At 49.2% G+C, this 25,901-nt stretch overlaps 3 protein-coding genes across 7 annotated transcripts in view; 1 reads left to right on the top strand and 2 right to left on the bottom strand.

Moving 5' to 3' along the window:
• The window catches only part of SHC3 (SHC adaptor protein 3), a 156,552-nt gene extending 144,747 nt beyond the window's left edge, over positions 1 to 11,805 (top strand). For 3 of the 5 annotated variants that reach the window (XM_067041078.1, XM_059072843.2, XM_067041079.1), the window contains one exon: positions 3,828 to 11,805. In XM_067041078.1, the coding sequence (XP_066897179.1) occupies positions 3,828 to 3,956 (129 nt within the window). In that variant the 3' untranslated portion in view covers positions 3,957 to 11,805. The remainder of the gene's footprint in view (positions 1 to 3,827) is intronic. The other 2 variants (XR_010841902.1, XR_010841901.1) reach the window with 2 other exon arrangements.
• On the bottom strand, positions 9,376 to 12,212 carry LOC136794737 (uncharacterized). Its single transcript, XM_067041056.1, has 3 exons — positions 12,125 to 12,212; positions 9,595 to 9,682; positions 9,376 to 9,520 (listed from the first exon to the last, which is right to left on the bottom strand). Exons 1-3 carry the CDS (start codon positions 12,210 to 12,212, stop codon positions 9,376 to 9,378), a joined length of 321 nt encoding a protein of 106 aa, XP_066897157.1.
• Positions 12,213 to 12,531: 319 nt separating this feature from the next.
• On the bottom strand, positions 12,532 to 24,882 carry S1PR3 (sphingosine-1-phosphate receptor 3). Its single transcript, XM_059071945.2, has 2 exons — positions 24,672 to 24,882; positions 12,532 to 16,010 (listed from the first exon to the last, which is right to left on the bottom strand). The coding sequence occupies exon 2, from the start codon at positions 15,865 to 15,867 to the stop codon at positions 14,731 to 14,733; it is 1,137 nt and encodes a 378-aa protein (XP_058927928.1). The 5' UTR covers positions 15,868 to 16,010; positions 24,672 to 24,882; the 3' UTR covers positions 12,532 to 14,730.
• Between the last annotated feature and the right edge of the window lie 1,019 nt (positions 24,883 to 25,901).

The raw sequence follows: 25,901 nt of genomic DNA, 5'->3' as shown, positions 1-25,901 counted from the left end.
CTCCAACTTTATTCTTCTCCTTTGATATTGTGTTGGCTACACTCGGCCTTTTGCTTTTCCATGTGAACTTTAGAATAAGTTTGTCAATATCACAATATCTTGCTGGGATTTTGGTTGGGAATACATTGAATCTATAGATCAAGTTGGGAAGAACTGACATCTTGACAATATTGAGTCTTTCTATCCATGAATACTGAATATATGTTCATTTATTTAGTTTTTAAAACTTTATCTCATTATAATTTTGTAGTTTCCCTCATATAATTGTGTATATATTTTGTTAGATTTATAACTAAGTATTTCATTTTGGGGGTGTTAATATACTGGATTGGCCAAAAAGTTTGTTCGGGGTTTTCCGTAAGATGTTTTGGGAAAAACCCAAACAAACTTTTTGGCCAACCCAATAAATAGTATTATGTTTTTAATTTCAAATTCAACTTGTTCATTGCTTGTACATAGGAAAGCAACTGACTTTTGTATTGTAACCTCTTATCCTGCAATCTTGCTACAATCATTTATTAGTTCCAGGAATGTTTGGCTGGTTGTTTGTTTTTGGTTATTGTTGCTGTTGATTTTTTTGCATTTTATTCATAGACAATCATATCATCTGTGAGCAAAGACAATTTTATTTCTTCCTTTCCAATCAGCATACATTTTATTTCCTTTTCTTGACTTATTGTATTAGCTGGGACTTCCACTATGATGTTGAAAAGGAGTAATGAGATGGGACATCCTTGCCTTGTTCCTGGTCTTACTGGGAAAGCTTCAAGTTATTTGTAATATTCCTTTATTATCCTTTTAATGTCCATGAGATCTGTAGTGATGACCCCTCTTTCACTTCTGATATTAGTAATTTGGGTCTTCTTTCATTTTTTCTTACTTAGCCTGGTTAGAGGCTTATTGATTTTATTTATCTTTTCAAAGAACTAGCTTTGGGAATCATTGATTTTCTGTATTGATTTCCTATTTCAATTTCATTGATTTCTGCCCTAATTTTTATTATTTCTTTCCCTTTACTTAATTTGAACTTAACTTGCTTTTCCTTCTCTAGTTTCCTAAAGTGGAAGCCTAGATTATTGATTTCAGATTTTTCTTCTTTTTCAATATATGCATATTGAACTAAAACAAAGGCTTTCATCCTCACTTTTATATGCTTTTTTTGCTATGCAAAGCCTGACATAGTTTTCTGGGGTTAACATTCAGGTGTCATCACTGTAGCAGAATCCCTTTATGCATCTGGAGAAGTTTGTCCTAGGTTTGTCTGGGCTGCTGGGCTTTTAAAATCAGCCATTGGCATTCCCAGCACATGGCAGGTGAGTCCACACAGATGGGTCTGTGGGCTGCAAGTTCTCTGGGCAGTAGCCAGATCAGAGTTTCAGCAAGTATTTATAGGAGTGAAGTAAACTGCCTACTTCTTTATATGGCTTACTCTTCTGTGTGCTTACATGTGTGCATGTTTATACTGGCCAGCCTATGTACTACAAAAACACTGACCAGTGGTCCTCAGCTTGGCAGCATGTTGGAATCACGGAGGGAACATAAAACACGCTAGTGCCCAGGCCCCATCCCAAGCTCCTGATGGAGATGGCCTGGGCATGGGGTGACTGAGAGCAACTCAGGTGATGCCAACGTGAGCCCAGGTTTAGACCACTGTTCCAGACACTTCCCCAACATAAATCCTTCTTCATCTGTCTCTATTGCCCCAGAACATAAATGAGTGTTAATCATTAAGAAGTGGAAATAAGGAGTCAGTGATGTAAAGGCAACACCCCGATAATACTAGGCTCAAGCTGAGCTCCTGGGTGCCTTCAGCATCCAAGGAAGGGGCCTGTTGTGTCACCCAGGGGGTCTTTCTGGGTGGGGAATTCTAAGGAGCCCCAGGAGGATTAAACAACCTTGATGCAAAGATGCCAGAAAGTCTCGCAAAAAGATTTTTTTCTGAATGTGCCCATCAGATTACACCCTTACTGAGGCTTAATGCCCAAGAGTCAGGGGACCCCATGGCCTGGGAAGTTTCTTCCCCTTCAGTGCTTACAGAGGTGGGTGGGGAGGAGCCTCACATCAGAGTTGGAACCCAGGAGAGGAGAGCATCCTAATTTTAAAAAGTTTAAAGCCCAGGGCAGATGGCCTTGGCAGGGGCTTCTGATATGCACACCTGAAGCATAGATTTAGAGGGAGAATGAGATATGGGACTGAAGGCCCAGAGATGGACATCCCATCGGTGGGTTGATGGAGGGGAAGAAACAAGGGTGGCCACATTAGGGAAGGAGAGTGAGATTAAGAACTTGGAGAAGGATGGATAGACCTAGAGATTGTCATATTGAGTGAAGTAATTCAGACAGAGAAAGACAAATATCATAGGATATCACTTATATGTGGAATCTAAAAAATGTTACAAATAACTTATTTACAAAACAGAAATAGAGTCACAGATGTAGAAAACAAATTTATGGTTACCGGGGGGAAAAGGGGGGCAGGGATAAATTGGGAGATTGGGATTGGCATATGCACACTGTTATATATAAAATAGATAAACTAATAAGAACCTACTGTATAGCACAGGGAACTCTGCTCAGTACTCTGTAATGACCTATATGGGAAAAGAATCCAAAGAAGAGTGGATATATGTTTATGTATAACTGACTCATATTGCTGTACAGCAGAAACTAACACAACATTTTAAATCAACTATACTCCAATAAAATTAAGAAAAAAAGAACTTGGGAAAAGAATATTGGGACAAGTAAGTGAGGAGAATAGATGTGCCTTCAGATCCTTGAGGGAGGGATGGTTGTTCCCTGGTTGTTCCAAGGGAGGGATGGGTCCCAGAAATGAGGCTGGAGAGAGAGGTTGGGGTACCCAGGCATCCCAGACCCACTGTGAGGGCCATCAGTGGGCCTGGAGCACTAGTGGGTACAGCCAGGTGCCTGCTCCCTGCCCTATCTCCGTTCCCTCTCAAAGAAGCAGGCCCCCAGGGCTGCATCCAGAGCACACTGGGAGACTGCTCCTGGCCAGAACTCACACTGCCTCCTTCAAGTGTGGTCTGTACTGTGAGTGTACCGGCTCAGGGTGGGGGGACTGGTGGCCCCAGGGACCAGAGCACAGGGCCATTGTGCAGAGGGAAGAGGCAAAGGGCCACCCTGCACCCTCACCCCATCTCAGGCCTTCATCTATTCAGGAGAAGTTCATGGACAGGCACCCTACTAAGCTTTAGAACTGAGTGACCAGAAATGTGCAGCACTGCCCCTCCATCCCAGCAAGGGTCACCCTCTAGTGGGAACTTGGAGCCCCTCCTCACAACCGTGGGCTCCTTCCTGGCAGGTGCGCAGGATGCTGACAGCTGGCCTGGGGAGGGGTGGTGAGGAAGGACGGGGGCCTGAAGGTGCTGACCTGGAGGCTGAGCTAGGTTCCCAGGTGGAAGAAGCGGTCTGGGCCAGTACGGCCGGGCAAAGGCCTGCGGGTGGCAGGGGCAGGGGAGCCTTCAGACACCGCTGGGTGGTGCAGGACAGAGGTTTCTGGGATGGATCCCATGAGGGCAGGAGGGGAGCCAGAGAGAGGAGGCTGTTGGGAGGCAGAGGAGCTCACCACGGCCCTTGGTTGCTAAAGGTGGGGGAGGCCATGGCTCAGTCCCAGAGGGGTGGACAGATGAACTGACTGAATTTACTGGCCAGTGACAGGGACCAGGGACTTAGCAGACACCACCTCTGAAAGCACAGGGAAACCCTGGGTCGCTAGGGAGGCTGCCTCTCCAGTTCTGACTCCCAGTGGGGGCCGTTCTCCTTCCTTTGCCGTGGGAGGTGCTAACCTTCCCTCCGCCTCCCTCACAGATCCGCACAAAGGACAGGATCTTTGACAGTATCAACGACCTCATCAACCACCACCTGGAGAACAGCCTACCCATCGTCTCTGCCGGGAGTGAGCTCTGCCTTCAGCAGCCGGTAGAGAGGAACCCGTGACCTGCCAGCTGCCCCGTCCCGACACTGCACCTGCAGTCAGGAGGGCTCACTTCTTCCCGGTAGATGGGTACTGGGCCAAGGGAACTCAAGCCTCTGCCCGCTGGCTCAGAGCTTTGTTCAAAAGCGCCAGGAGGAAGGCCTCCCTAAAGTGCAAGTTTCATAAACTTGTTCTGAATTCTCATGTGCATATTAAAGGTGTACATACCTATACATCCTGTACAAATTATCCCTCTATATTTATATTTTTTAAGACTAAGAAAGATGTAAGACTGATGTTCTGTGCTGTATGTTTTTAATGAAAACAAAGTTTGACTGTAGTCGTCCGGGCAAAATGTTAATTCAGCTGACCCATTCCACTGGGAAAGTCTGCTGGGAAGGTGTTACCTACTAAGCACAATACAGGGAAAAGAAGCAGCAGGAGGGATTGTAATAGAATAAGGCAAGATGCTGTCTGTGCTCTGCACATAAAGCCCTGTGAAGTGCGGGTCCTCATGGCTGTCCCTCCTCCTTGGCGACGCCTCCCAGGCTGCCTGCATCACACCTGTGTGCACGTGGTTTCCAGCACCAGAGATTAGGGCTGCTGCACTGAAGAGTAGGCGTTACTCCAGCTGTTTCAGGTGGTGCTGAGCACAGGAATGCCGTCTCCCATGACCCTGGTTGTCCAGGGGTTCTTGGGGATCCACTTTACTGCCAAACAGGGCACAAAATAAGCCTCACTGATCAAGATCTTGACAGGTAAATGCTTCCTTTGTTTTTATCTGTATAAGGACAAAATGAGGATGTGTGGAGGGGTAGTTGGGAGTTTGGACATCCTCTTAGGAAACGGGCTGCTGCAGTACCTGCTAGTAAAACCCCGCCCCCCTTTATATTCAGTAGAGGAAGAAGTATGTGTACGATCTGCAGAAGACGGTTGCAAACACGTGTGCTCAGAGTTCCTGCCTGGAGACATTCCATCAGCTGTGGCTGCTTCGGGTTTGCCTGAAGCTCAGGACCAGGCTCAAGAGCTTTGGGAATCAGTTTGAGGTCCCACTTCTGGAGAGATTGGTGGGTAAAGTGGCTGGTTTGTCTCTACGGTGGTTTCCCAATTGCTCCATGAAAAGGGCTTGTGCCCTGGGCAGCACTTTGTCCCGACTCCTTCCTTCGGGATCAAACACTGATTTCCTACTGGGTCGTTTGGTGTTAGGAAGTCGACAGTGTTTCTAACTTTTAAAAAATGTTTGGCTTGAGATTACTATATGATTTAACAGGTGTTGTCTTTTAAAGGATGGAAGGATTCACTCATTCGTTGGCACCTTCTCACTTGTGCTGCAACGTTGGCTCTTGTCCCAGTGAAATCCATTGCAGGCAGCACTCCCTTCATCAGTGCAATGGAAGGACGCTCTGCACACACTTAGCATTGGAGAGTAATAAGTTTGATTCTTCCAGAATGTGGAGTTAACGGTAGATTTTAAAAATTCTAATGAGCGCTAATTCCACAAAGTTCTAATGCTACGTGTGTGAACCCTGTTTCTACTTTTAGAGGGTGTGTGTGGCCAGGATGGGAGGATGGGGTAGACCTGATGGCTGAGGATGGCTCGGGGCAGGTCCAAGGATTCATGTTAGCCTTCTGTGGAGTTTTTACCCTTTGAAGGTCCAATGAACCAAAGCTGACAGTGGCTTCAATCTTCTAGAATTTTCTGCAGTGAATTGGAACTTTATGGGGAGTCTGGCACTAATTCTAGACTGCCCTGCCTCTTCCTAGAATGGTCTGTTTTCAGGTGCAGCACAGATACCCTGCTCCAAGTTATCCAAAGGCAGTGGGGCCGGATGCCGGACAGCCGCTAGGTCGGGCTCTTCCCCTGGGACAATGTAGACTTTGGGGTGGCTGTGAGAACTGCCCTGCACTCTGTCTCCTTGAGGCCTGCAGCCCTGCAGACGTATACATAAAAATCCGACCTCTGTGGGGATGCATGAGCCTTCTCTGTGTGCGACTGTACACACATATAAAAATGGATCAAATGACTTCTTTCAACAGACTTGCATGCCCCCCTGCATAAGGCCAAAATGCTCATGTTAAGGGCAAAGGAAAGTAGGAAACAAGAGTTAAGAACTGAGAGCCCCTGAACATTTGAACTGTTTTGTTTTTCTCTTAGGAGTATAAGAAATGGTAATCTGCAGGTTTAGTAGCTCTCTGCTCTGAAGTTAGTGTTTATCTCAGTGGTGATAAGCAATATATGTTTTTTTGCATGAGAATCAATTTAGAAAATTAAAAGTAATGGGGGATCAAATATTGTTTCAATATTCATTCAAAATATGTTTGTTTTTTTTTTTTTTTTTTTTTTTTGCGGTACGTGGGCCTCTCACCGCCGTGGCCTCTCCCGTTGCGGAGCACAGGCTCCGGACGCGCAGGCTCAGCGGCCATGGCTCACGGGCCCAGCCGCTCCGCGGCACGTGGGATCTTCCCGGACCGGGGCACGAACCCGCGTCCCCTGCATCGGCAGGCGGACTCTCAACCCCTGCGCCACCAGGGAAGCCCCAAAATATGTATTTTTAAGCTCAGGTTTTAAGATCGCTTCCCACAGAACAGTGCTAGTGGGACATAACTGGCACTCTTTTGTAGCCTTTGGAGCAGATTTGAGGTGTAGCAATTTTCTAGTCTTTGTTTTCTCCCATTTGTAAAGCATGTGAAGCATGTAAGAGCTCACCTGGGTCATCTCATCTCTTCCTTCCAGAGCCACGTGCTGGGTATCACGGAGCCTCACTCACAGATGGGGAAATTGAGGCTCAGGTAGTGCCCACCTTGCTCAAGGCTACAGGGTCGGTGGGCAGCAGAGCTGTTCCACTCTCTCAGCGCTTCCCGAGCTCTGCTCCACAGGGAGCTCGGGATTCAGAGGCAAACTTCGCTGCAGCCACGGGCGGGGCAGCTCCAGGGCCTCCAACTCCCAGGGCGTGGTCACTGAGCGCCGTGCCGGGCCGCCCTGGGCCCTCGGAGTGCGCCAGGACCTGCTGCCCCTCTCGTGGGCCCCCTGCCACTTGACCCAGGCCTCTGTGTCTGCCGGGAGAGCCAGGCAGGGTCCAGCAGTCCTAAAATGGCCCATGTTACTAAGTGGCTCTGGAGAACCCTCTTCACCTTCCTACCCGCACCATCCTGTGTGAATTAGCTGTGCTTTCCAGTGACACTCCTATCTGCTGGGATCCTGCGGGGCTTCTGTGGGGCCGCTGGTCACTGGTTTCAGTCAGCTTTGACGTCTGACGACTAGGGATACTCTGAACAGCTCATAGTAGAAGCAGGTGGGGAATTCCCTGGCGGTCCAGTGGTTTGGACTCGGTACTCTCACTGCCGGGGCCAAGGGTTCGATCCCGGGTTGGGGAACTAAGATCTTGCAAGCCACATGGTACGGCTGAAAAAAAAAAAAAAAAAAGAAGCAGGTGGACAGTCAGATGGTGTGTTCAAATCAAATAACTCTCCACCTAAATCCTATGTTTAAGCCACCACTTCCGGACTTTTTATATTTGAGAGGCCAGAGGACCGGGAGCCTGCCTGGCCTTTACCTGTGTTTCATTTGAGCAATGATTCTGTTTTGGGCCATCTCAGCTGTTGGGGTTGATGGACAAAGACCCAACTGGGGTTCTCCCGATGGAGGAGGGTAGCAGTGATCATTTCCAATGAGGACAGAAGGTGACAAGCCTAGTGCGAAGGGAAAGGCCTGGCTGAAAGCAGGGCAGGCCTGGGGGAGGAGTGAATGGAGCAGCACTTTGTGCGGCCACCTCAAAGGGCCCCGTGCTTGGGGACGGTGTCGACTCACGTCTCCTGGCTCCGTGTCCAGCCTGCTGTCCTGAAGATGCCCGCTTCCTGAAATGGAGCTCTCCTTTCAGTTAGCATCAGATGCCTGGGTGACTCCTTTATATAAGTAACACTTGAAAACAAATGTCCTGGTCCTTATTTCCCTGAATCGGTCATTCTTGAAGGCCAATCACACATTTCCTTGGATCCCAGGCTCCCCGGGCAGCCTACCTTAGCTCCCACATGCACAGAGCCATGTGGCCTTGAGCTGGTTTTGCTCAGTTTGTCTGAGCCCTGGCTCTCCACCTGCACCACCAGGCTGTGCAGCTCCTCTCCTGAGAGGCTGTGGGGGCCGGTGATTATGTGTAAGCATGGAGGACAGTTGTTTCCTGGGATGCTTCACTCTCAAAAGTGTACATCTGTGCTCTTGCGCTGGCCAAGTATGTAAGGATGCCATCCATAAATGCCTTTCTGTGAACGGTGACAGCCCAGTAGGAAATGGGAAGGAGATTGTGGAAAGATTGCAAATAGGTAACTGTAGGACACAGACAGATCTTGGCCTTGGGTTTCAGAATGATACTCTAGGGTTCTGTAGTAAAACTGTAAGTTGGTCCTGAGAAAGAGAAGTGGAAAAACAACTGGCACATGTTGTAAACCTGGAACTGTCCCTGCTTCTCAGAGGACAGCAAGTAAGGGAGCGTCCTGGGATAATACAGCTGGAGGGACCCATTTTTCAGTGAGGAAACCAGAGCCAACTGACTTGCTGGAGGGTGGTGACAGTGACTGAATCTAGCACAGAGTGCAGGACTTATTAGGGTCCTTTAGGGCTTGTACATAAAGCTCAGTCCCTGATGGAAAATGGCCAGTAGTGCTTCCCTCCTTGAGTTTACATTTATGTTCCATCTTTTTTTCCCAAAATGCATAAAGGCATGAGTCATTCACACGGACAAGGAAGTGTTTCTATTCCTTTGTTTAGTTTGGGGTCCCTCAGAAGCAGACCTTGAGAGAAGCTCAGAGCTTATGTAGACTTAGGGGTGGGGAAAGGAAGGAAGCTGATGAGGAAGGCGTGGTCAGGCAAGTCACCAGGATGTGGATAATGAATTGCACTGGGGACTGAGGGCGGCAGGGCTGGATATACCTCAGAGCTAATCCACCAGCTTGGGGAGAGAGCTAGACATTTACCCAAACAGCCCAGCACTGGTGGAAGGCTGTTTCTCGCCCCAGTGTCCTGGCCAGTCCTATGCACACCAAGCCGGGGAATCCTTTGGCAGAGAGACAGGCCTTCATAAGCAGACTCGGGGTGAAAGGCAGGCATCAGAGCCACGGGGGTCCTCCCCGGAGTTCCTGACTCAGTAGTTCTGGATGGGGCCAGAGAATCTGCATTTCTGATAAACTGCAGGTGAAGTTGGTGGGCAGTCTTGACTTTGAGAACCACCCTCAGGTGTGAATTGCTAGCCTTTACCTGTCTCATTGACTGTTTTTCCCCTCTATTGTATGATTATGTTTTCATGCCACTTCATGTGATCGATCCCAGCGTCCATGCTGTGAGTTTAAAAGTGGAGGATTAATAAGCATTTATAACTCCATGCAATCATTGCTGGCAGATAAAATGCCATCTGCCAGCCACAATTTATTTATAATGGAGTTTATACATATTTATAAGTTTGCAAGCAACAAATAAACAGTTTTAAAACTGGCATATTTTATAGCAGCCAGAAAAATTGCAACTTTATACCAGGACTTGTGAATATCAATTGCGTATGTATATATACATATATATACACACACACACATACATATACTTATTGATTGCGACAGATGTGCATCTCTGTCTGTATATACATATATACACATGCATATACCTACGTTGATTACAGCGGATGTGCATCTCTGTCTGTGTGCACACGCAGATTGACTGGGCAATTTGTACCTCGGGACTCCTCCCTGGGTTTTGGTATTTTAACTAACAAGGACAACTAGAAAGTGGACAGTTTGGGGACCGACAAGTCCTGGCATTTGCAGACACAGGGAGGAGGGTCCTGGATGCTGCAGGGACAGGACAAGAGGGCCACAGGGGGTCCACTGTGGAAAGTGACAAAGGGACACAAGGGAAGAGAAGTCAATGGGGGAAGACAGGAAAGGAGAGGGTAGGAGGACAGAGGAAGAAAAAGAAAAAAGAAGGGAGGGGGCAGCAAGTCCAGACCTACGTCCCCTGTTCATCCAATAGCATGTAAAAAAAAAACAAGCAGGGGTGGTTGTTGGTGAGGCTGCCCGGGCAGGCGTGCTTGGGGGCCGAGTGTGGTCTTCCTGGGTACAGCCGCACTGCTTGTCGGCTTTTCTACCCAGCCTTCTCTTGGCCTCATCTTACGTTAGTTCACGTGAGGCAGGCACTGTTCTGGGCTCCTGTGAGTGTGCAAAGGTTCCTTCCGTCTGCCTGTGGACAGAGTCCAGTAGGAAATAAATGCACAAAGGGTGTGGGAGCGTGACAGGCCTGATGGCTGGTGTGGCCGACTTCACGAGGACCCTGGAGGGTGGAACTCCTGGGTGGGTCTGGGGAGTCTGAAGACTTTGCAAATGAGGCTGCAGACAGGCAGACGAGGCGTGGATGGCCCAGGAGGAGGCCGGGACCCCCTCATGCATGAAAAATGGTCGGTGTTAGGAGGGATGCTGGAGGTGGAGGTGAGGCCGCTCCTGCCTCTTCTCGCCTCCTTGCTGCATTCACAGGTGCCCAGAATAATGGCTCCCCTGGGCCCAAATACACAGGGCTCCCTCCTGAGGGCTGGAAGAGCCATTCTCATTGAAGAAGGCACCGGAAAGGAAATCTCATGCAATGTAAAGTTTCTCTTTTGTTGTTTCACCTTGAAATACTGTACGCAGGAATATGTGCAAGTGGGACACACACTGTGGCCCTGGGGTTTGAGGTCATGAATTCACACTTGTCTGGGACATTTTTACCACAACCAAAGTTTCTAACCACATATCAAGTGAGAACTAAAGCAGAAATCAATGGGCAAATCCATTTTTGAACACTGAATTAACTTTTTTGTAACAGCTGTATGTTGGTTGCAAGTGGAATGGTCTCTGTTCATTTGAGTTTTGAGTATAACTTGTTACAGAATAAATATTGTAAAGTTAAGTACATGAATGTTTCTTTGTATCCAGAACTAAATAAGAATTAAAATTTGATGTTTAAATCCAAGGATTAGGAGGGAACTCCATGTACATCTAATGTGTAATAATGAGATATTTATTAATTTTTAAAAAGCATTTGGATGGCAAATTATACATATTGATAAATATTTGAACATTTTGTGTTTCGTTTTCCGTTAACTTTTGTGAAACAAGGAAGAATTACTGTGAAGGTCTATGGTTTATTGCCGATTTACCACTTTCTACGTTGATATTGGAACAGAATCGGTATTTGGACATCTCTGAGGAGTGGAAATACAAAACCAAATTTCAAGTTTTCTAATCTCTGTTCTATGAAAAATAATAAAACCTAAATTATTTGGCCAACATTTGGGATATTTGTTAACGCAACGGGTAAAGAGATTTGGCTTAATTTCCCTCCTCATATTCAGTGAATCCACTTCACTCCTTCAGTAAATGACGTGGCTTCCAATTGTGAGCCTTGCTGCCACGCTGGGCGCATCCCTGAGCTTCTAGGGCAGCCAACTGGAGATGCCACGTCGTCCCTGGACGCCATCACTGTGGCCCAGGGGCAGAGGCTGTCACACCCACTTAGGCAATGCTGCACTTCTTATCACTGGTTATTGGAAAATGTGCCTTCATTTTCAGAATAGTGGTGTGTGCATTTCTGATTATGTAGCAAACCCTTTGATATTTGACTTAGATACTAAAAACATTTGGGTGTGGAAGTTTTGCACTCGTAGATACATTTAAAAGCATGGACTTGGTCATTTAACTAGAAGTTTTCTATAAAGTGCACCTTGTTACATTTCTGTGAAAGGCTCTTTACCAGTGCAGAAGCAACATGGGTCAAGGGTGGAAACAACCGTTCTCTAAATAGTCCGATGTTAACTGTCAATGTGGGTCTGAGGGCAATAAAGAATATCGTGAAAAGTCTCTCATTTGGTTGGTGGATCTTGTATTGCCGCATGAAGGAGAGGAGCGGAGTTTGAAACCTTTCCGTAGAAAGCAGATATTCTCAATTATTCCCCAGGAGACCTCTTAAAATACAATCACAGCAGAACCCTGTCAGGGACACCAAAGGTGTGGGATGAAAATGGCGGCCTGGCAAAGGCATTTCTGTTGAGATTTATGTTAACTTCTGTCCACTCGGCCTTGGGCAGTATGGAAGGTGGCAGAATGTCACTACCAACTAGTGATGCCAAATACTGGTCTCCTTCTACGTAGAATGTAGGGTGGAGAAGCGAAAACTTACCATCTGTGCTGGAGAAAGCAAGAGAAAGGGTCAGTTCTGATCTAGTCTCTCCTGTTGCTTCAGTTACACCAAATGGAACAGAACCCATCGTCCCATCTCTTTCAGCGGTACTTTGGCTGCCATGACCCCTATAATTTTCCCCTATCAAAAGGGTAGTCCATTGACCTCCTTCCCTATTGACCTACCAAAATTGGTGGAAAAGCACCCAATACAATGAAGTTTCCCAAAACACCAGCTCTGCTAGTGGGAAGCCTAGGGGAAATGTTATTGGAATTCTCAGAGTGTTTTACTTCCTAGAGAAACACTGGCACCAGGTGAGAGGTCACACTGCCACTTTGCACATCACCAGGGGCAGCCCCAGTGTACACAGCCCCTCACGTGGACTCCCAAGAATGAGTTTATACAAAGGCTTTCAGTTTTATTTATTTTTTTAAACAAACATACATGGGATGCAGTAAAGGTCACTAACTGAACGAGATCTAATGCACAGGTTCTCTGTGGCTTTGACATACTCAACTTCTAAATGATCTCCAGCTAGCTAGTTAGGAATGTACACATCGGTACTAAATTTGAGTACTTTTTGCATATATCAAATAAACACAATTACTTTTTTGGAGTATTTTCCATTCAGATTGAAAGTTTTGCACTACCTCAAAAAAAGTTGAGGTTTTAGTGTTATTAATATTAGTGCCAGACATCTGGGGCCCCCAAGTAACTCAGAACTAACATATAAATTTCTTAAGTCATTTCACTACCTAAGGTAAAATGCAAGACTCAATATTTTGGCTCTCTGAGGAAATTTTGTTATTGTTGTTTTCTTATCCCAGTATCTTAATGCTTAACTTTTCCAGAAATGCCCTGGATTTTCTTATGCTATTTGACAAGAGAATCAGCTCCTTTTCAGTGATGTAATGAGGACAACAAAAATGCCACCAATGAGCATCTCCTTACAAATAGGATTTATCTCATCAGTTAAAGAAAAATTAAGAAAGATGTCGGTTGGTACATGATCACCCAGGACCCACAGAAATCTTCCTTAATAAAGAGAAACTGGCACCGTATAACAAAGAGGAGTCCTTTTCTCTTTGAAAAGTTATTCATGTATTAAGACTACTCTTTTAGTCTTTACTCAGGCAAAATTCCCACTGAACCTAAAAACTTCAGGGGGTTCTGATGTGAGGCTTACCCAAGAAAGAATCCTTTTAAAGGTTGCTTTTTTTTTTTTTAACAAAGAACTCAATACATCAATGATATGCTTATGACAGCTCTACAAATTTGTGTATTTTTCACCCATTTGTACTGCATGAAGCATCACTGTGGATGTGTACAAAAATACCTGCGAAGTAATTGCTTCTTAAGGTAAACAGTGATACAGAGTCAACCTGTGTTGAAAAGGAAGATTACAGTATTGCTATATTTCTTTGAAGAAAGCACAAGCTGCCAGATCACAATTAAACTGCTCTAACAGTCACGGTCAGGGTCAGCTTTCGGGAATCCATGAGGCTGCTGAAGGCCCCAGCTGCTCAGCTATGACAACACAGGGCGTTGTTGACTTGGTGCTTTCTGATACAGATGCAAACTCAACATAGGATCACCGTGCTGCCTTGCAAACCTCTCCTAAATTCAATAGAAACCCCCCATTACATTGGAAAGGTGAAATGAGCCAGGGGTCTGTCCTCTGCTTTCCCCTCGTGGGTTCTTTTCTTGGTTGGTCTGGGGCACAGCCTCCTGGAATACGTTGGCTGGCTTTTCTGTGATTTGGAGAAACCCCAAACAATCACATAATTTGGCTAATTTGGCTTTTAGATGTGCTTAAGACTCTGCAGGGACAAATGACAGGAGAGAAGCAGGGGTCCCCTTGGGGGATGTACGCCCACAGAACTTGCTCATCCTCACCAGGATACTCCAGGCGCTGTCAAGTGTATGTCTCAGGACAGTTTGGAGTCAGACCCACACATCTAAGACCAGCCTCGGACAAGCCCTTTGGGGGGATTTGGGCTTTCAAAACCTGCTTAACGTGAGACTTCACGTCAGTATGAGGAGACTGGGACCAGTGTGTCCACCTTGTTCCCAGCCATACCTGTACTCCCTGTTATGTGACAGTATCACGTACTGCAGCTTATGCACGTACCAATGGCAGACATATGAAACACAAGTGCTCTTTAACACAGAAATGATGAATACACAGCATCTATCCTGTGCACAGAGTGTAGTGTAAAGTTACCAAACACCATCCTGATGTTCTGGGAGACACATTGTACACTGTGTGGTCCACGACCTTCCCTCTCTAGGCACAGCAGACAGTGGTCGGTGGGATTCAGGGTAAGGCGACTGATGACATCGGCAGCTTGGTACATCTGGAAGACCCTGGAGCCTGAACGGACAAGGCACGCTGTCTACACTGAAATGGGTTGGCAATTCCTTGGGTTCCCCCCTTAATAGACGTCCACACCAGGCAGGCTGTTGCCAGAATAGGTTTCCTGAGTCCCAGCTCTGGAACAGCCCAGCTGGGCGAGGCGTGCAATCAAGAAGAATGTGGCTGCGGGGCTAGCTGCTGCTCGTTCCATGGAGATGCAAGGACCCCACGTTCCTGGAGCCCGGCGCCCTCACTTGCAGAGGATCCCATTCTGCAGGGTCTTGTTTCTGTCTGTTATGCAGGGCGAGGCAGCTGTCTGGGGGAGGTCTTCCTTGCTCTTTGGGGAGGGGCTGCTGTTGTTGCTGCCGCTGGATTTGCTTCTGCTTGGGTCGAGAGCAGGCTGGATGGGTGAGGAGCGGGCACCCTGGCCCCTGACCAGGCAGGTGCAGACCAGCCGGAAGAAGGCCCGCCGCATCTCCTTGCTGGCCAGCGTGTAGATGACGGGGTTCATGGCGGAGTTGACCACGGCCAGCACGATGAACCACTGGGCCTTGAACAGGATGGCACACTCCTTCACCTTGCAGGCCACGTCCACCAGGAAGAGGATGAAGAGTGGGGACCAGCAGGCGATGAAGACGCTCACCACGATCACCACAGTCCGCAGCAGGGCCATGGACCGCTCTGAGTTGTGAGGGCTGGCCACCCTGCGGCTGCTGGACTTCACCAGGAAGTAGATGCGCGTGTACAGGATCACGATGGTCACCAGGATGGCCGTGAAGATGCTGATGCAGAACGCGATGTACTTCTTGGAGTAGAGGGGCAGGATGGTGGAGCAGTCAGGGAGGTTGTGCAGGCAGTTCCAGCCCAGGATGGGCAAGGCGCCCAGCGAGAAGGCGATCAGCCAGCACATCCCGATCAGGAGAAAGACGCGGTACTTCTTGTTGGCGTCGTAAGGTCTCATTTTGATCATGGTCAAGTGCCGCTCGATAGCAATGGCCAGCAGGCTACAGGTGGACGCCCCGAGGGCCACGAACATGCTGCCTTCCCGTAGGAACCAGACCGTCAGAGACAGGCTCAGGGTCCTCTTGCCCGACATCAGAATGTTGACCTTATAGGCTATGCCGGCCAGCAGGTCACAGAGAGCCAGGTTGCCAATGAAAAAGTACATGCGGTTGTGAAATTTATTGTTTTTCCAGATGGCGATCAAAACCATCAGGTTCTCCAAGACAATGAAGCTGCAGATGATCAAGAAAACAATGGTGGTGAGCGTGCTGCCCTCGGGGGCGTCCTTCAGCCTGTCCTTCAGCTTGCCTACATAGCTGTAATGTTTGTGCAGGGTCTCGTTGGAGGTGTAGGGTCTGGGGTGCAGCGTGAGAACCGTCGCCATCACTTGGAACTCACGATCGATTAGCTCCGGAATCCACCAGAGGGCGCCCTGGGAACGTCCATTTCCCGGGCAAAGAAAGCCTGAGGCTCAGGCTGCAATAGTGATCCAAGCCAGACCCGGGCTAGGGTGTTGAGAATAGGCTCCTGCAAAAAGATAAAAGGAGGGGGCGTCCAGTGATAAAGTAACAGCACCTAAGATCAACGGCAACAATAAAGTTGGGGAAAGGCACTAAAAATGTTGAAGCATTTGGACGGCTGGTCTGCATGGGCCCAGAGAGGTCAAGATCCTAAGTGACCATGGAGACCAGACCGGAGCAATTCTGTGTCTGCCGTTGTTGAGGAGGGAAATTCAGTGCACGAGTACCACCATCATTGAGTCACATCACCATCACACACAGACCCAAGTAATACTTCCATCTGGAAATCTCAAGGCACTTACGAACGCTACACCAGTTCATACTCATCTACGGCACAGGAGCTGGTAAACCCTTATTCCCAGTTACTGAGAAACAGTATTATGCCAGGTCCAAAAAATAGAACAGAATCTGGAATAATGCCCGTCTGATTTCTGAAACGTCCTTGGTGGGTTTTGGAGCAACATTGTAGGAGGTACTCACACTTCCTGGATGGGATCCCCAGGTAGCAGGGCCAGAGCCAGAAACTGAGTCTAGACGGCCCCCAGGTCTGCCCAGCGGAGGGCTTGGAAATCGACCACCTGGCCACCAAAGGAAGAAGAGCACAGGCCACACACGGCCCACAGGGCCACTCCCCTAGCGAGCAACTGAGCGTGGAGCCAGGGGAGGAAGGAATACAAACCCGTAAAAGTGGAATCAACAGCTATTGAGACTGAAGGAAGAAAAGAGAGGACAACCAAGTAGATTTTCGAGTTTGGCTTAAAATTCAGAGTTTAGCTCTCACTGTCGAAACTGCCAAAACGAAATCGGTGTGAACTGAAAGAAACCAACCTGGGAGCAGTAGTGAGAGGGCAGCGTGGAGAACCCAAGAGCCAGCCTTCCAATGACCCTTCCCCCACTGGACCTCGGATGCACCCCACGCCACCTGTGGCTTTATCCATCGGCCTCCTGTGATGTCCACAGTGAAGCAGACCCAGCTACCAAGGCAGAAATGGATTTCACTAAACTCACTTATTCCAAATTAAACTTATTTGAGTATTTAAATATATAATTAAGATCAAACGAGGTTAATTTACAACGGCCGACTGTGTGGAGTTTTTTGGGGAACCTTTATAACATTTAAGTCACCACCCTCAGTTTGGTTCAGTGGCACATGGACCACTCTCCAATGAAGCGGGGCTCTGCATTTTGGGGTTTGACCGAATCGGAAGGCCTCATCCACCCGCTGAGCTCATTCCCATAGAGGGCCTCAGTGGCCAGGAGGATCCTGAGGCTCAGTGTTGGTAGCTGCTCTGTCAGTGATTAGCAGAGGAGGTTCCAGACAGGGCTCCCTGCCCACGGGACCTTCCAGGTAGTTGCTTTACTGCCACTTGGGTGCTGGTCCCAGCGCCCTGAGGACATTATCAAACCTCCCCTCCCTTAATTTGGGGGACTCCAGTTTTCTGACATCGGGCAGAGACGGCCCTGCTGCCTCTTTGCAGAGATTTCTTCCAGTGTCCTGAAGCTTCGAGGTGCGGCTCGTTCCGGAAACCACGTGGGCCCCTGGCATCTGAGCTCGGTCTGAGGTTACGAAGGACTGGGGGGTCACCCTGAGTGCCAAATGTCAGCAGAAACCTCTTCTAACTTCAAAAAGGAAAGCAGGCAGGTTCTGAGGCTAGGCTAACAATGAAGTACGGGTTGGGGGGGGGCGCCTGCTGAGTCTCCCCCATCGTTGATGAGCCCTTGGAGGCAGCATCGGACCCTGGGGCTGTGTCCCCTGAGCCAGAGGCACCTTGCTGCCTCGGGTAGGAGGCAGGGCTCCCCACCCAGCCCCAGTGCCCACCTGCTTGGTCTGGGCACGGGAAGGACAAGGGGCCTCGTGGGGAGGTCTCCCAGAGACCGAGGCAGAGGTGGGGGTCAGCTCGTGGGCAGCTCCCCTCCTCCTGCACTTTCCCCTCTTCCATTTTTATTTAAACCGTGTCCGTCCTTCAAGCCCAAGTCAAATTCTACCTGCTCTGGAACATTTTCTGGAATCATCTTGCCCTTGCACACCACTTTTTTTTTTTTTTTGTGGTATGCGGGCCTCTCACTGTGTGGCCTCTCCCGTTGAGGAGCACAGGCTCCGGACGCGCAGGCTCAGCGGCCATGGCTCACGGGCCCAGCCGCTCCGCGACACGTGGGATCTTCCCGGACCAGGGCACGAACCCGTGTCTCCTGCATCGGCAGGCGGATTCTCAACCACTGCGCCACCAGGGAAGCCCTGCACACCACTTTTGAAAACAAATTGCAAGCTGTCTTTTTAAGACCAGACATAGGAGCAGCAGCTGACACTCCCAGAGCACTTTCCCTGGAGCCCCTTATTTAATCCTCACGCCAACACGGTGAAGATGGCAGCCTCTCTCCTCTCGCAGCACCACGTGTATTCATGGTGCCCAGTAAACGTGTGTGCCCTTTACTACTGCTCATCTAAGTGCTCTCCTCTGTGGGCGGCGAATGGAGAATCCATGCTCCCACTTTGCTGACCCTTCCTGGCTGTCGTAGGAAACCAGGCACAGGAGAACGTCGCCGCCTGGTTATCTTCCCACCACTTGCCACCCCCAGAGCACAACAGTACTCTGCATGCCCACACAGATGCACCGCCACTGCACCACGTGTGACCTCATTCATGGAAAAGGCGTGACACAAAGGCAGGGAAGAGGAACACATGTGCTGCTCCACCAAGAGCCACAAAGCAGCAGCAGCCTGAGAGTGGCTATTTCCCCGACGGCAGTGGGGTCACGTGGCTGGCCCGAGGGCCCTACACACGCAACCCCCAGCCCCACCCCCACCCCCTGTGCCAGACCCCCTGCTGCCGCATCCAAGTGGCCGCCCCTCTGTCCATGACACCATAGTGTCCGGCTGGCCTCAAATGCCTCTGAGACATCTGCTTTGCCATCGGGGTTTCTCTCCCAGGACCTGATATTGGCAAGCATAACAAGAGGATTTATAATGGTAACTGACTCAGCACCAGAGCAGTCTGAAAGATAAAAAATATACTAATATTACCTAAAAGGACAGGAACATGAATTATACAGGAATTCCCACTCACACTGGGGTGAAAGGGCTCTAGGCATCTGCAGCTGAAAGGCTTTTGAAACCAGGGTGCGTCCACAGTTTGTCTCCTGTGCCTTAGTTTCCCCCATGATAACTCAACGGTATTTGAATACCTCTTGGACAGTCTCCACCCCTCCGACTAGGCTGTATAGTATGGATAGCAGGGAAGCGAGTCCCTTTAAAACTGCTGGATCTGGACTTCTCTTGGAAATAAAGGGCAGAGGAAATACACCACAGGCTTTGCAGACTCACATCAACTTTGTTTTTTTCCTGAATATGGAGAGTTTTGATAAAATTGAGGAGAGGAAACAAAAGGAAACAATAAAAACTGATAACCAGCAAGAAAATAACCGAAACAAAAATTGTCTGAGATGTGCCAGAAACCCATCTAAACCATGAATCTTGAGGGGGAACATATTTTCCCATTAATTCTTGATTTATAGTTTCCCTTAATTAAATATTTATCGCTCAAGGAGCACATTTTTTCAGAACCTCTTTTGTTAAATGCGAATCTTCGCATTTTGCGTAACTGGAAGATAGCCATCTCCCTTTGGAATCTAAAAGCTTATTTTCTTTGGATTATCAACACTAGAAAGTAGACCCCATTTGAGAGTTAAGTGCTGGGCTAAAGATCAGATTGATTTTGGATGCATCTGAACACCACTGAGCATAGTCCAACCATCTCACGGGCGAGTTCGGGCCTCCATCCCGAGGGGCGCAGCACAGACTCCGAGTTTGCCGGAAGAACGCTCTGCCCCCCCCGGCTCATCCATTCTGCTGCTGCTGGTCACTGCAGGGGTGCTGGGCACTGAGGGCACCAGGGCTCCTGGGAGACCAACCTACCCTATCCCTCACGGCCTCTTCTAGTCACTAACCACTCCCAGATAGTACTGCTCTCTGGGCATCTCGTCCCCTAGAGTAATGTAGCCTGTGTCTGACCTTCATATAAATGGAGCCATACGATATACAGTGTGGCTGGCATCGTACTCTCAATGTGATGCCCCCGTGAACCATGGGTGGAGATGCCGGTAATTCCTCCCCATTGCTCCCACCGTGTGGATGGATGCCACAGCCTCCATTCATTCCTGGTTGTGGACATGGAGTGGTTTCCAAGTGTTGTCCTCAGCAGTGGTGCTAGGATGGGTTGAGGATGTCCTTGTGGCGAGCACGTGCCTGTGTTTCCAAGGAGTACCGTGGATTTCCTAGCATTGATGTCTAGGTTGGGCTTCGATGGGAGGGTCCCTGCAGAGGCTTATGGGTCTTAGCCCCTGGTCCTGCGCATGGTATTTGTGGGGAGCTGGAGAAGTCCACGTAGAGGGTGAGAGTTACACACTACAAACGCTCACGTTTTGTTTTATTTTAAAAGATAGGTGTCTGGGGCTGGCAGTGACCAGCATCTGCCTTTCCATTGTGAAAGGTTGCTCACTGCTTAATTTCCACCTGAATACTTAAAAATACAGCCTGATGCTAAGACGTGTGGCTGGGTGCTGGCTAGTCGTGTACACATTCAGAAAGCCAGGCATGTTATGGAAGATACTCAGGACAGAGATGCTCCTGCTTATGCACAGCGGCCTTCCAACAAACCCAGATTCCGACAGAGCTGTGCCTTGCTTATGTCCACAGGCAGAGTGCTCACTCTCCAACTGTGCTCAGGTGGCCCAGACCCCCACCGGCCTGGTCCCTGAAGTACACTGCCCACACCTGAGCTTCCCTTACATCTACTCAACAGAGACCCGCTACACCTAAGAGTTTTCACTTCAACCTCATTCAGTTGGGGTCTTCAAGTCTACCTCAAGGCATTTCAACACCAAGCCTTTATCTTTTGGCAGAGAAGGAATACGACACTTTCTAGAAGGTGGTTCAGAGGTGTGTCACCCCACACCTCTTCCCTCCATTCCAAGTTGGAGCATCTGTGGGGAGGGGTGAGCCCGGCAGGGGCCGATGGATTCCAGATGTGCTTTCCGTGCTAGCGATTCACTTTCTCTACACATGTCAATTTGAAAAATAAACAAACTGTAAAAAGAAGGAAAAGGAAAAAAACAAAGGAAAATATTTCCACAATCTGGGGTCTGTCTCTTTCTCTCTGTAATGGCCCCAAAAAACCCCAAAAGAACAAACAAAAAAGCGCACGCACACACACAATAAGATAGTGAGAAATTTTTCTCCTGGTCAGATGCAGGGCACTGTATTTTTAAAGACACGTTCTCCCAGTTCATCCCCCAGACTGAATTAAAACATGAAGCATTTGCCAACAAGCCAAATTTCTTGGAAAGCAAGGTTTTTTTTTGTTTAGAAGAATTTAGGAAGGAAATAATGAGTTGGCCATTTCATGGCCCCAGCAAAATTCCTTTGCTAATGAGTATTTCCCCTCACTCCGAGCTTCTTAGGTGACCTCACTCTGCTTTCAGAGATAGTTCACAGCAAGAGGCTTCACACACTCAGCCTTGCATGCCTGCGAGTTGCTCTGTGCCCATTAGTGGGGCTCCCAGTGAGAAAACGGCTGTTACAGATGAACCACGGCAGGATTCCACACCTTCCCCTTTCTCCTCTGGAGTAGGGAAGTGAGTTGGTCCCTGATCAGGATTCCTGCTTTTCACTGGCTTCTCCCCAGCTTTCTCCCTGTAAACAAGGCTGGGATGCTAACACAGATCTGGGGGGCAGTCCAGGGAGCCCCAGGAATGCAGGTTGTACTCAGGACCTGGTGCAGCTCGAGCATCTGCCTCCGAGAGCATGCTCTCCTGGGCATCCTGGCTCGTCGATCGGAGGGCAACTGCTTTAGATGCAAAAGGTCTTTACCTTCATTGGTTTTCAACCAGCCTTGTCAGACTTTCTCTTCTGTGCTTGTTCTAAGGAAGGGCACGGGACTGAATTCCTACCACGACTGCCACAGGACGAATGAAAGTGTGTGGAAATGAGCTCCTCCAGGCATATGCAAATAAGAGGTGTTCTGCCCAGGAAGTCCTAACTGTGGGGTTCCCGTCGTCCTTTCCCAGAGCAGTGATACTGCACATGTACCGCACGTTGCACATTGCAGGTACCATGTCTGATCCCCACTACAGCCTCTGCCGTCCAAATGTACATAGGAGGAAACTGAGTCCGGGGGGTGGGGGTTGGGTGTGCGGGCGCAGTGTCCTTTGTAGCACAGCTTGGAAGAGGCTGCGCTGGGCCGGATGCCTGTGTCATTGGATTCCAGTGCACCGTATTAGGGATAAGCTCTTCCGGAGGCTGTCGCCTTTGCATGTGTTCCTCACCTAGATAGTGACACAAGAGTGTCACCACCATGCTTGGAACTGATAGCAAAATGCTGGAATGCTAATGTGAAGGCTTGACTGAAATCTATGGAAAACTCTGACCCCGAGGAAAGGGAGCAGCATCTTCAAAGCCAAAGAGCCTAGTCAACTGACTCAGGTCTCTCACTCCCGCTCACGGTGCCGATTGGATGTTAGAGCCACCCAATCGGTACCACACTCTCCCTGGAACAACCTTGTCACTGATTCACCTGAATGGCCTATTGCCTGGCCCCTTATAGATGCAGCTGTAATTCCTCAAAAATAGAATGAAAACAAAAGAGAAGAAAAGGCAACTTTATGCCGAGTAACTGTAACAACAACTTAAAAGTATTATTAACTAAAACTAGACAGGATTCCACTCAGTATATCATATTATCTCCAAAAAGTTCATGGAATATCTCTTAAGGCAATTAATTAATTTTACAGAAGATGTATGGCAAAGGAATAATATGAAATGGCTCCGAAACTGATAAGAAAGGAATCACGAAGCCAAATGTGTGAAGAAACAGAAAGGCTCGTGTAGCCCACGGCACAGCAGTCTGGGCTAACTGGCCAATGTAACAGATTGCCTGGGGCTGCCTTGCCAGCTGTGGCAGCACCAGAGTCATAGTCCCAAGTCCTGGCAGAAAAAAAGGGTTTCTCCAATTGGGCAACCCCAAATGTTTCGAGATCATGGTATGTTCAGATCCCCATGTCTTTGCAACAAAAATATATGTATACACTGTAGGTCCTGAAACATTTTTAGGAGGTGGAAGAGATACCATGGAATCAAATTAGTGTCACTATTTCTAGACAAAGAAAAATCAGTTCATAAATTGGAGAAATAAATTCATTAGGCCAATGGGTAAGCCTCCTTGTACAGGAAATGGGAGTTTCAGTATCCACATATGGTAGAAAATTAGGAGAGCCATGCCTGTAATGAAATTCACAAACGTAAAGAGGAAAGCAGCATTTCCAGAGATGAAAACTGGTTGAGGAATCATTTTGTCTATATCTTAAGGGCTGACTTTATGTTTCAGATCTCTGGTGTCAGGCCACAAGAGCGCCTGGACTAGCGGGCCCTAAGTGGATGTTTGCTGACTGAGAACATCCAGTGTGTGGTTCTCCTCCGGCAACAAAAGTATTCATACTGGCACTGAGCTCTGCATCAACTGAGAACTTCTACAGATGTGGATAATTCCACAACTCCTCGAGTACTACACACACACACACACACATACCATACCATACCACACTCCACACACATATACACACCAGAACCACCACCTCCACCAGCAGTACACCACCTTGGCCATCCCTTGTCACTCATATACCCACAGACCATAATCCTGCCCTCGTATTTTCTAGGAATTATGTTTTTCTTAACCATGCCAGCAAGATTTTCATCAATGAAGAAATAAATGTTGAAAAGATAAATTAGGAACATGTGATTATATACAAGGTCTGCAACTTCTAACTCCAGACTTGAAAAAGACGCCTAATTCTGGAAGTACCCAGAGCTCCAGAAGAGCCAGACTCAGTTCATGCTGCTACCTTTCTTCATTTTCAAAGTAAAGCATGTTCACTTTAAAATTCCAACAAGAAGTCCCTCTCTTATCTCTAAATACAAAAACACCACAAAGTGATATGTCCTTGGGAGTGTCCAATGTCGGGAAGAGAGAAAGTAAGAAGGAGAGGGATCGGGAGAGAGGGAGAGAGAACCATTTGGAGACTGGAGGGTTAAAAGTGGCAAAGTTAGCACTTTCCTGCGCCAGGCCAAAGAAGGACCTTCCTCAGCTTTATCTGTTACGAATGTAACATACTGATCTTCCCTGGGAACCTCATTATTGCACGGTAGGAACTTTTTCTTCCAGCCCCCTGATTCGGACAGCCCTGACTGCCTTGTTTGAGAAATAGAAGGAAAACTGGAATTTTGTGGCGAATAAAATTAAATAGAATAATTTCCCCAAGGGAACAAGCACATATACACACGCTTCCAGAGTCCCCAGGTCGTCATCCTGGGCGTCAGCCTAACTTTTTAATTGTCCCAGGAAAGCGACTGACGGAACGTCTCTGTGAAGAGTCGCTACTCTTTCCTTCGGCATTGAAGTGCTCCAATTGTACTTAAAAAGGGACCATCCCCTCCCGCACCCCGCCTCGGCTCAGTCACCAGAATGGATGACCTGTGTGGAGGGGATGATGCTGATGTCATGTGCTCGCCCACCCAGGTCCCCTTCGCGCCGAGGACTGGCTGGAAATTTGTGAGAAAAGCGGACCCGGCTGCCCCCACCGACCCCGGGTGCCCTGGGCCTTCGGCCGTGCCGGCTCACCTCCGTCTGGGAAGGGCACTTGGGCCACCGGCATCCTGACACCCCTTCCTCCGCTCAGATGCGAGCTGGGCTGGGACGCCGCGATAGTCCTGGGGCTCGGGAGTGGGGGCACGTTCTCGGGCCGGAGAGTCTCGCTCGGGTTCGTCCTGCCACCGCGCTTGGCGCCGGTTTCCTGTCGCGTGTCTCCCAGACCAGCTCCTTCAGCCTCTGTCCCCGCCAGCCGGGGCGCAAACTTTTCCAGCGGCCCGCCGGGGCGGGGCCCGAGCTCCGCCTCCCCGCCCTGCAGCCCCACGCCCACACACCGGGCCCCACCTCCACCTCCCAGAGCCCCGGCCCCCTACCCACGCCCCCCACGCCCCCTCCTCCCCTGGCCTCGTACCCCACCTCCCCGCACCCTGCTCCGTCCCCCGTCCTCCCGGCATCTCCCCGCCCACCCATCTACCCTTTGCCCCCTCCCCCATCTCCCGACCCTCTGCCCTCACTTCTTTGTCCCCCGCCACCTTCATACCCCTTGCCTCAGCGCCGCGCCCCCATCTCCGCCTCCCTCTTAACATCCCCCCACCCCGCCCCAGCATCCCCTGCACTCCGCGCCCACACTTGCCCCCAAACCCCTTCGTCCTGCTCCTGGACTCCCGCCCCCGAACTCCTGCTCCGGTCTTCCTGCCTCCCTGGCCTGTCCCCGCAGTCGAGGCCCCCCTCTGGTGGGTCCTAGGCATTCTCCCATGGCCTCCCGCCTCTCGCCTCCCTCCGCAGTCCCCCTGGGCTTGGCTTGCCCCTCCGCCTCTGCCCCAGAACGGCCTTCAGATCCTGCGCTCCTCCTGAGCTCCTGGCTGCCGACCCAGGGGCTCAGGACCCAGCCGGCAGGTCCACACCGGGTCCGGGGTTGGGCTTGGCCAGGGCGCGCTGAGGGCGAGGGTTTGGCAGATGATTGTTACCGTCATCATCATTATCATAACTGTCGCGATCGTGATCATTTTTGGTTGCAACTGACTGACCACCGACTTGAGGGGTAACATCTGGCAGCATTTTGGTTTGGACCCTGCGCCTTCCACCCCCCTCGTGCTCTGGGCCTCCAGAGCAGAGGCTGTTCCCCGGGGGCACACACGCTCCGAATCCCCAGACTCGCCCTGGGTACAAGAGCTCCAGGATCTTCTGTGGCACACCTCAGGGATTCGCCCCTTTTGTGTGGATAAATGAGATAATCTATGCGAAGGGCTTCCGAAAGAAGAA

The sequence above is a fragment of the Kogia breviceps genome, chromosome 8 (genome assembly GCF_026419965.1).
Source record: "Kogia breviceps isolate mKogBre1 chromosome 8, mKogBre1 haplotype 1, whole genome shotgun sequence".
Lineage (NCBI taxonomy): Eukaryota > Metazoa > Chordata > Mammalia > Artiodactyla > Physeteridae > Kogia > Kogia breviceps.
Note: the sequence above shows the minus strand (reverse complement) of the source record. Positions and strands in the feature narration are given on the sequence as shown.

Bases quoted from the DNA above. Each gene is read 5' to 3' on its own strand.
- LOC136794737 (XM_067041056.1), bottom strand. From the start codon at position 12,212: ATGGGTTCTGTTCCATTTGGTGTAACTGAAGCAACAGGAGAGACTAGA. The intron at 9,683-12,124 runs GTAAGTTTTCGC...TGTCCTTGTTAG, and splicing joins TGCTTTCTCCAGCACAGATG to TTAAAATACCAAAACCCAGG. The intron at 9,521-9,594 runs GTAATCAACGTA...GCAATCAATAAG, and splicing joins GACAGAGATGCACATCCGCT to TATATGTATGTGTGTGTGTG.
- S1PR3 (XM_059071945.2), bottom strand. From the start codon at position 15,867: ATGGCGACGGTTCTCACGCTGCACCCCAGACCCTACACCTCCAACGAG.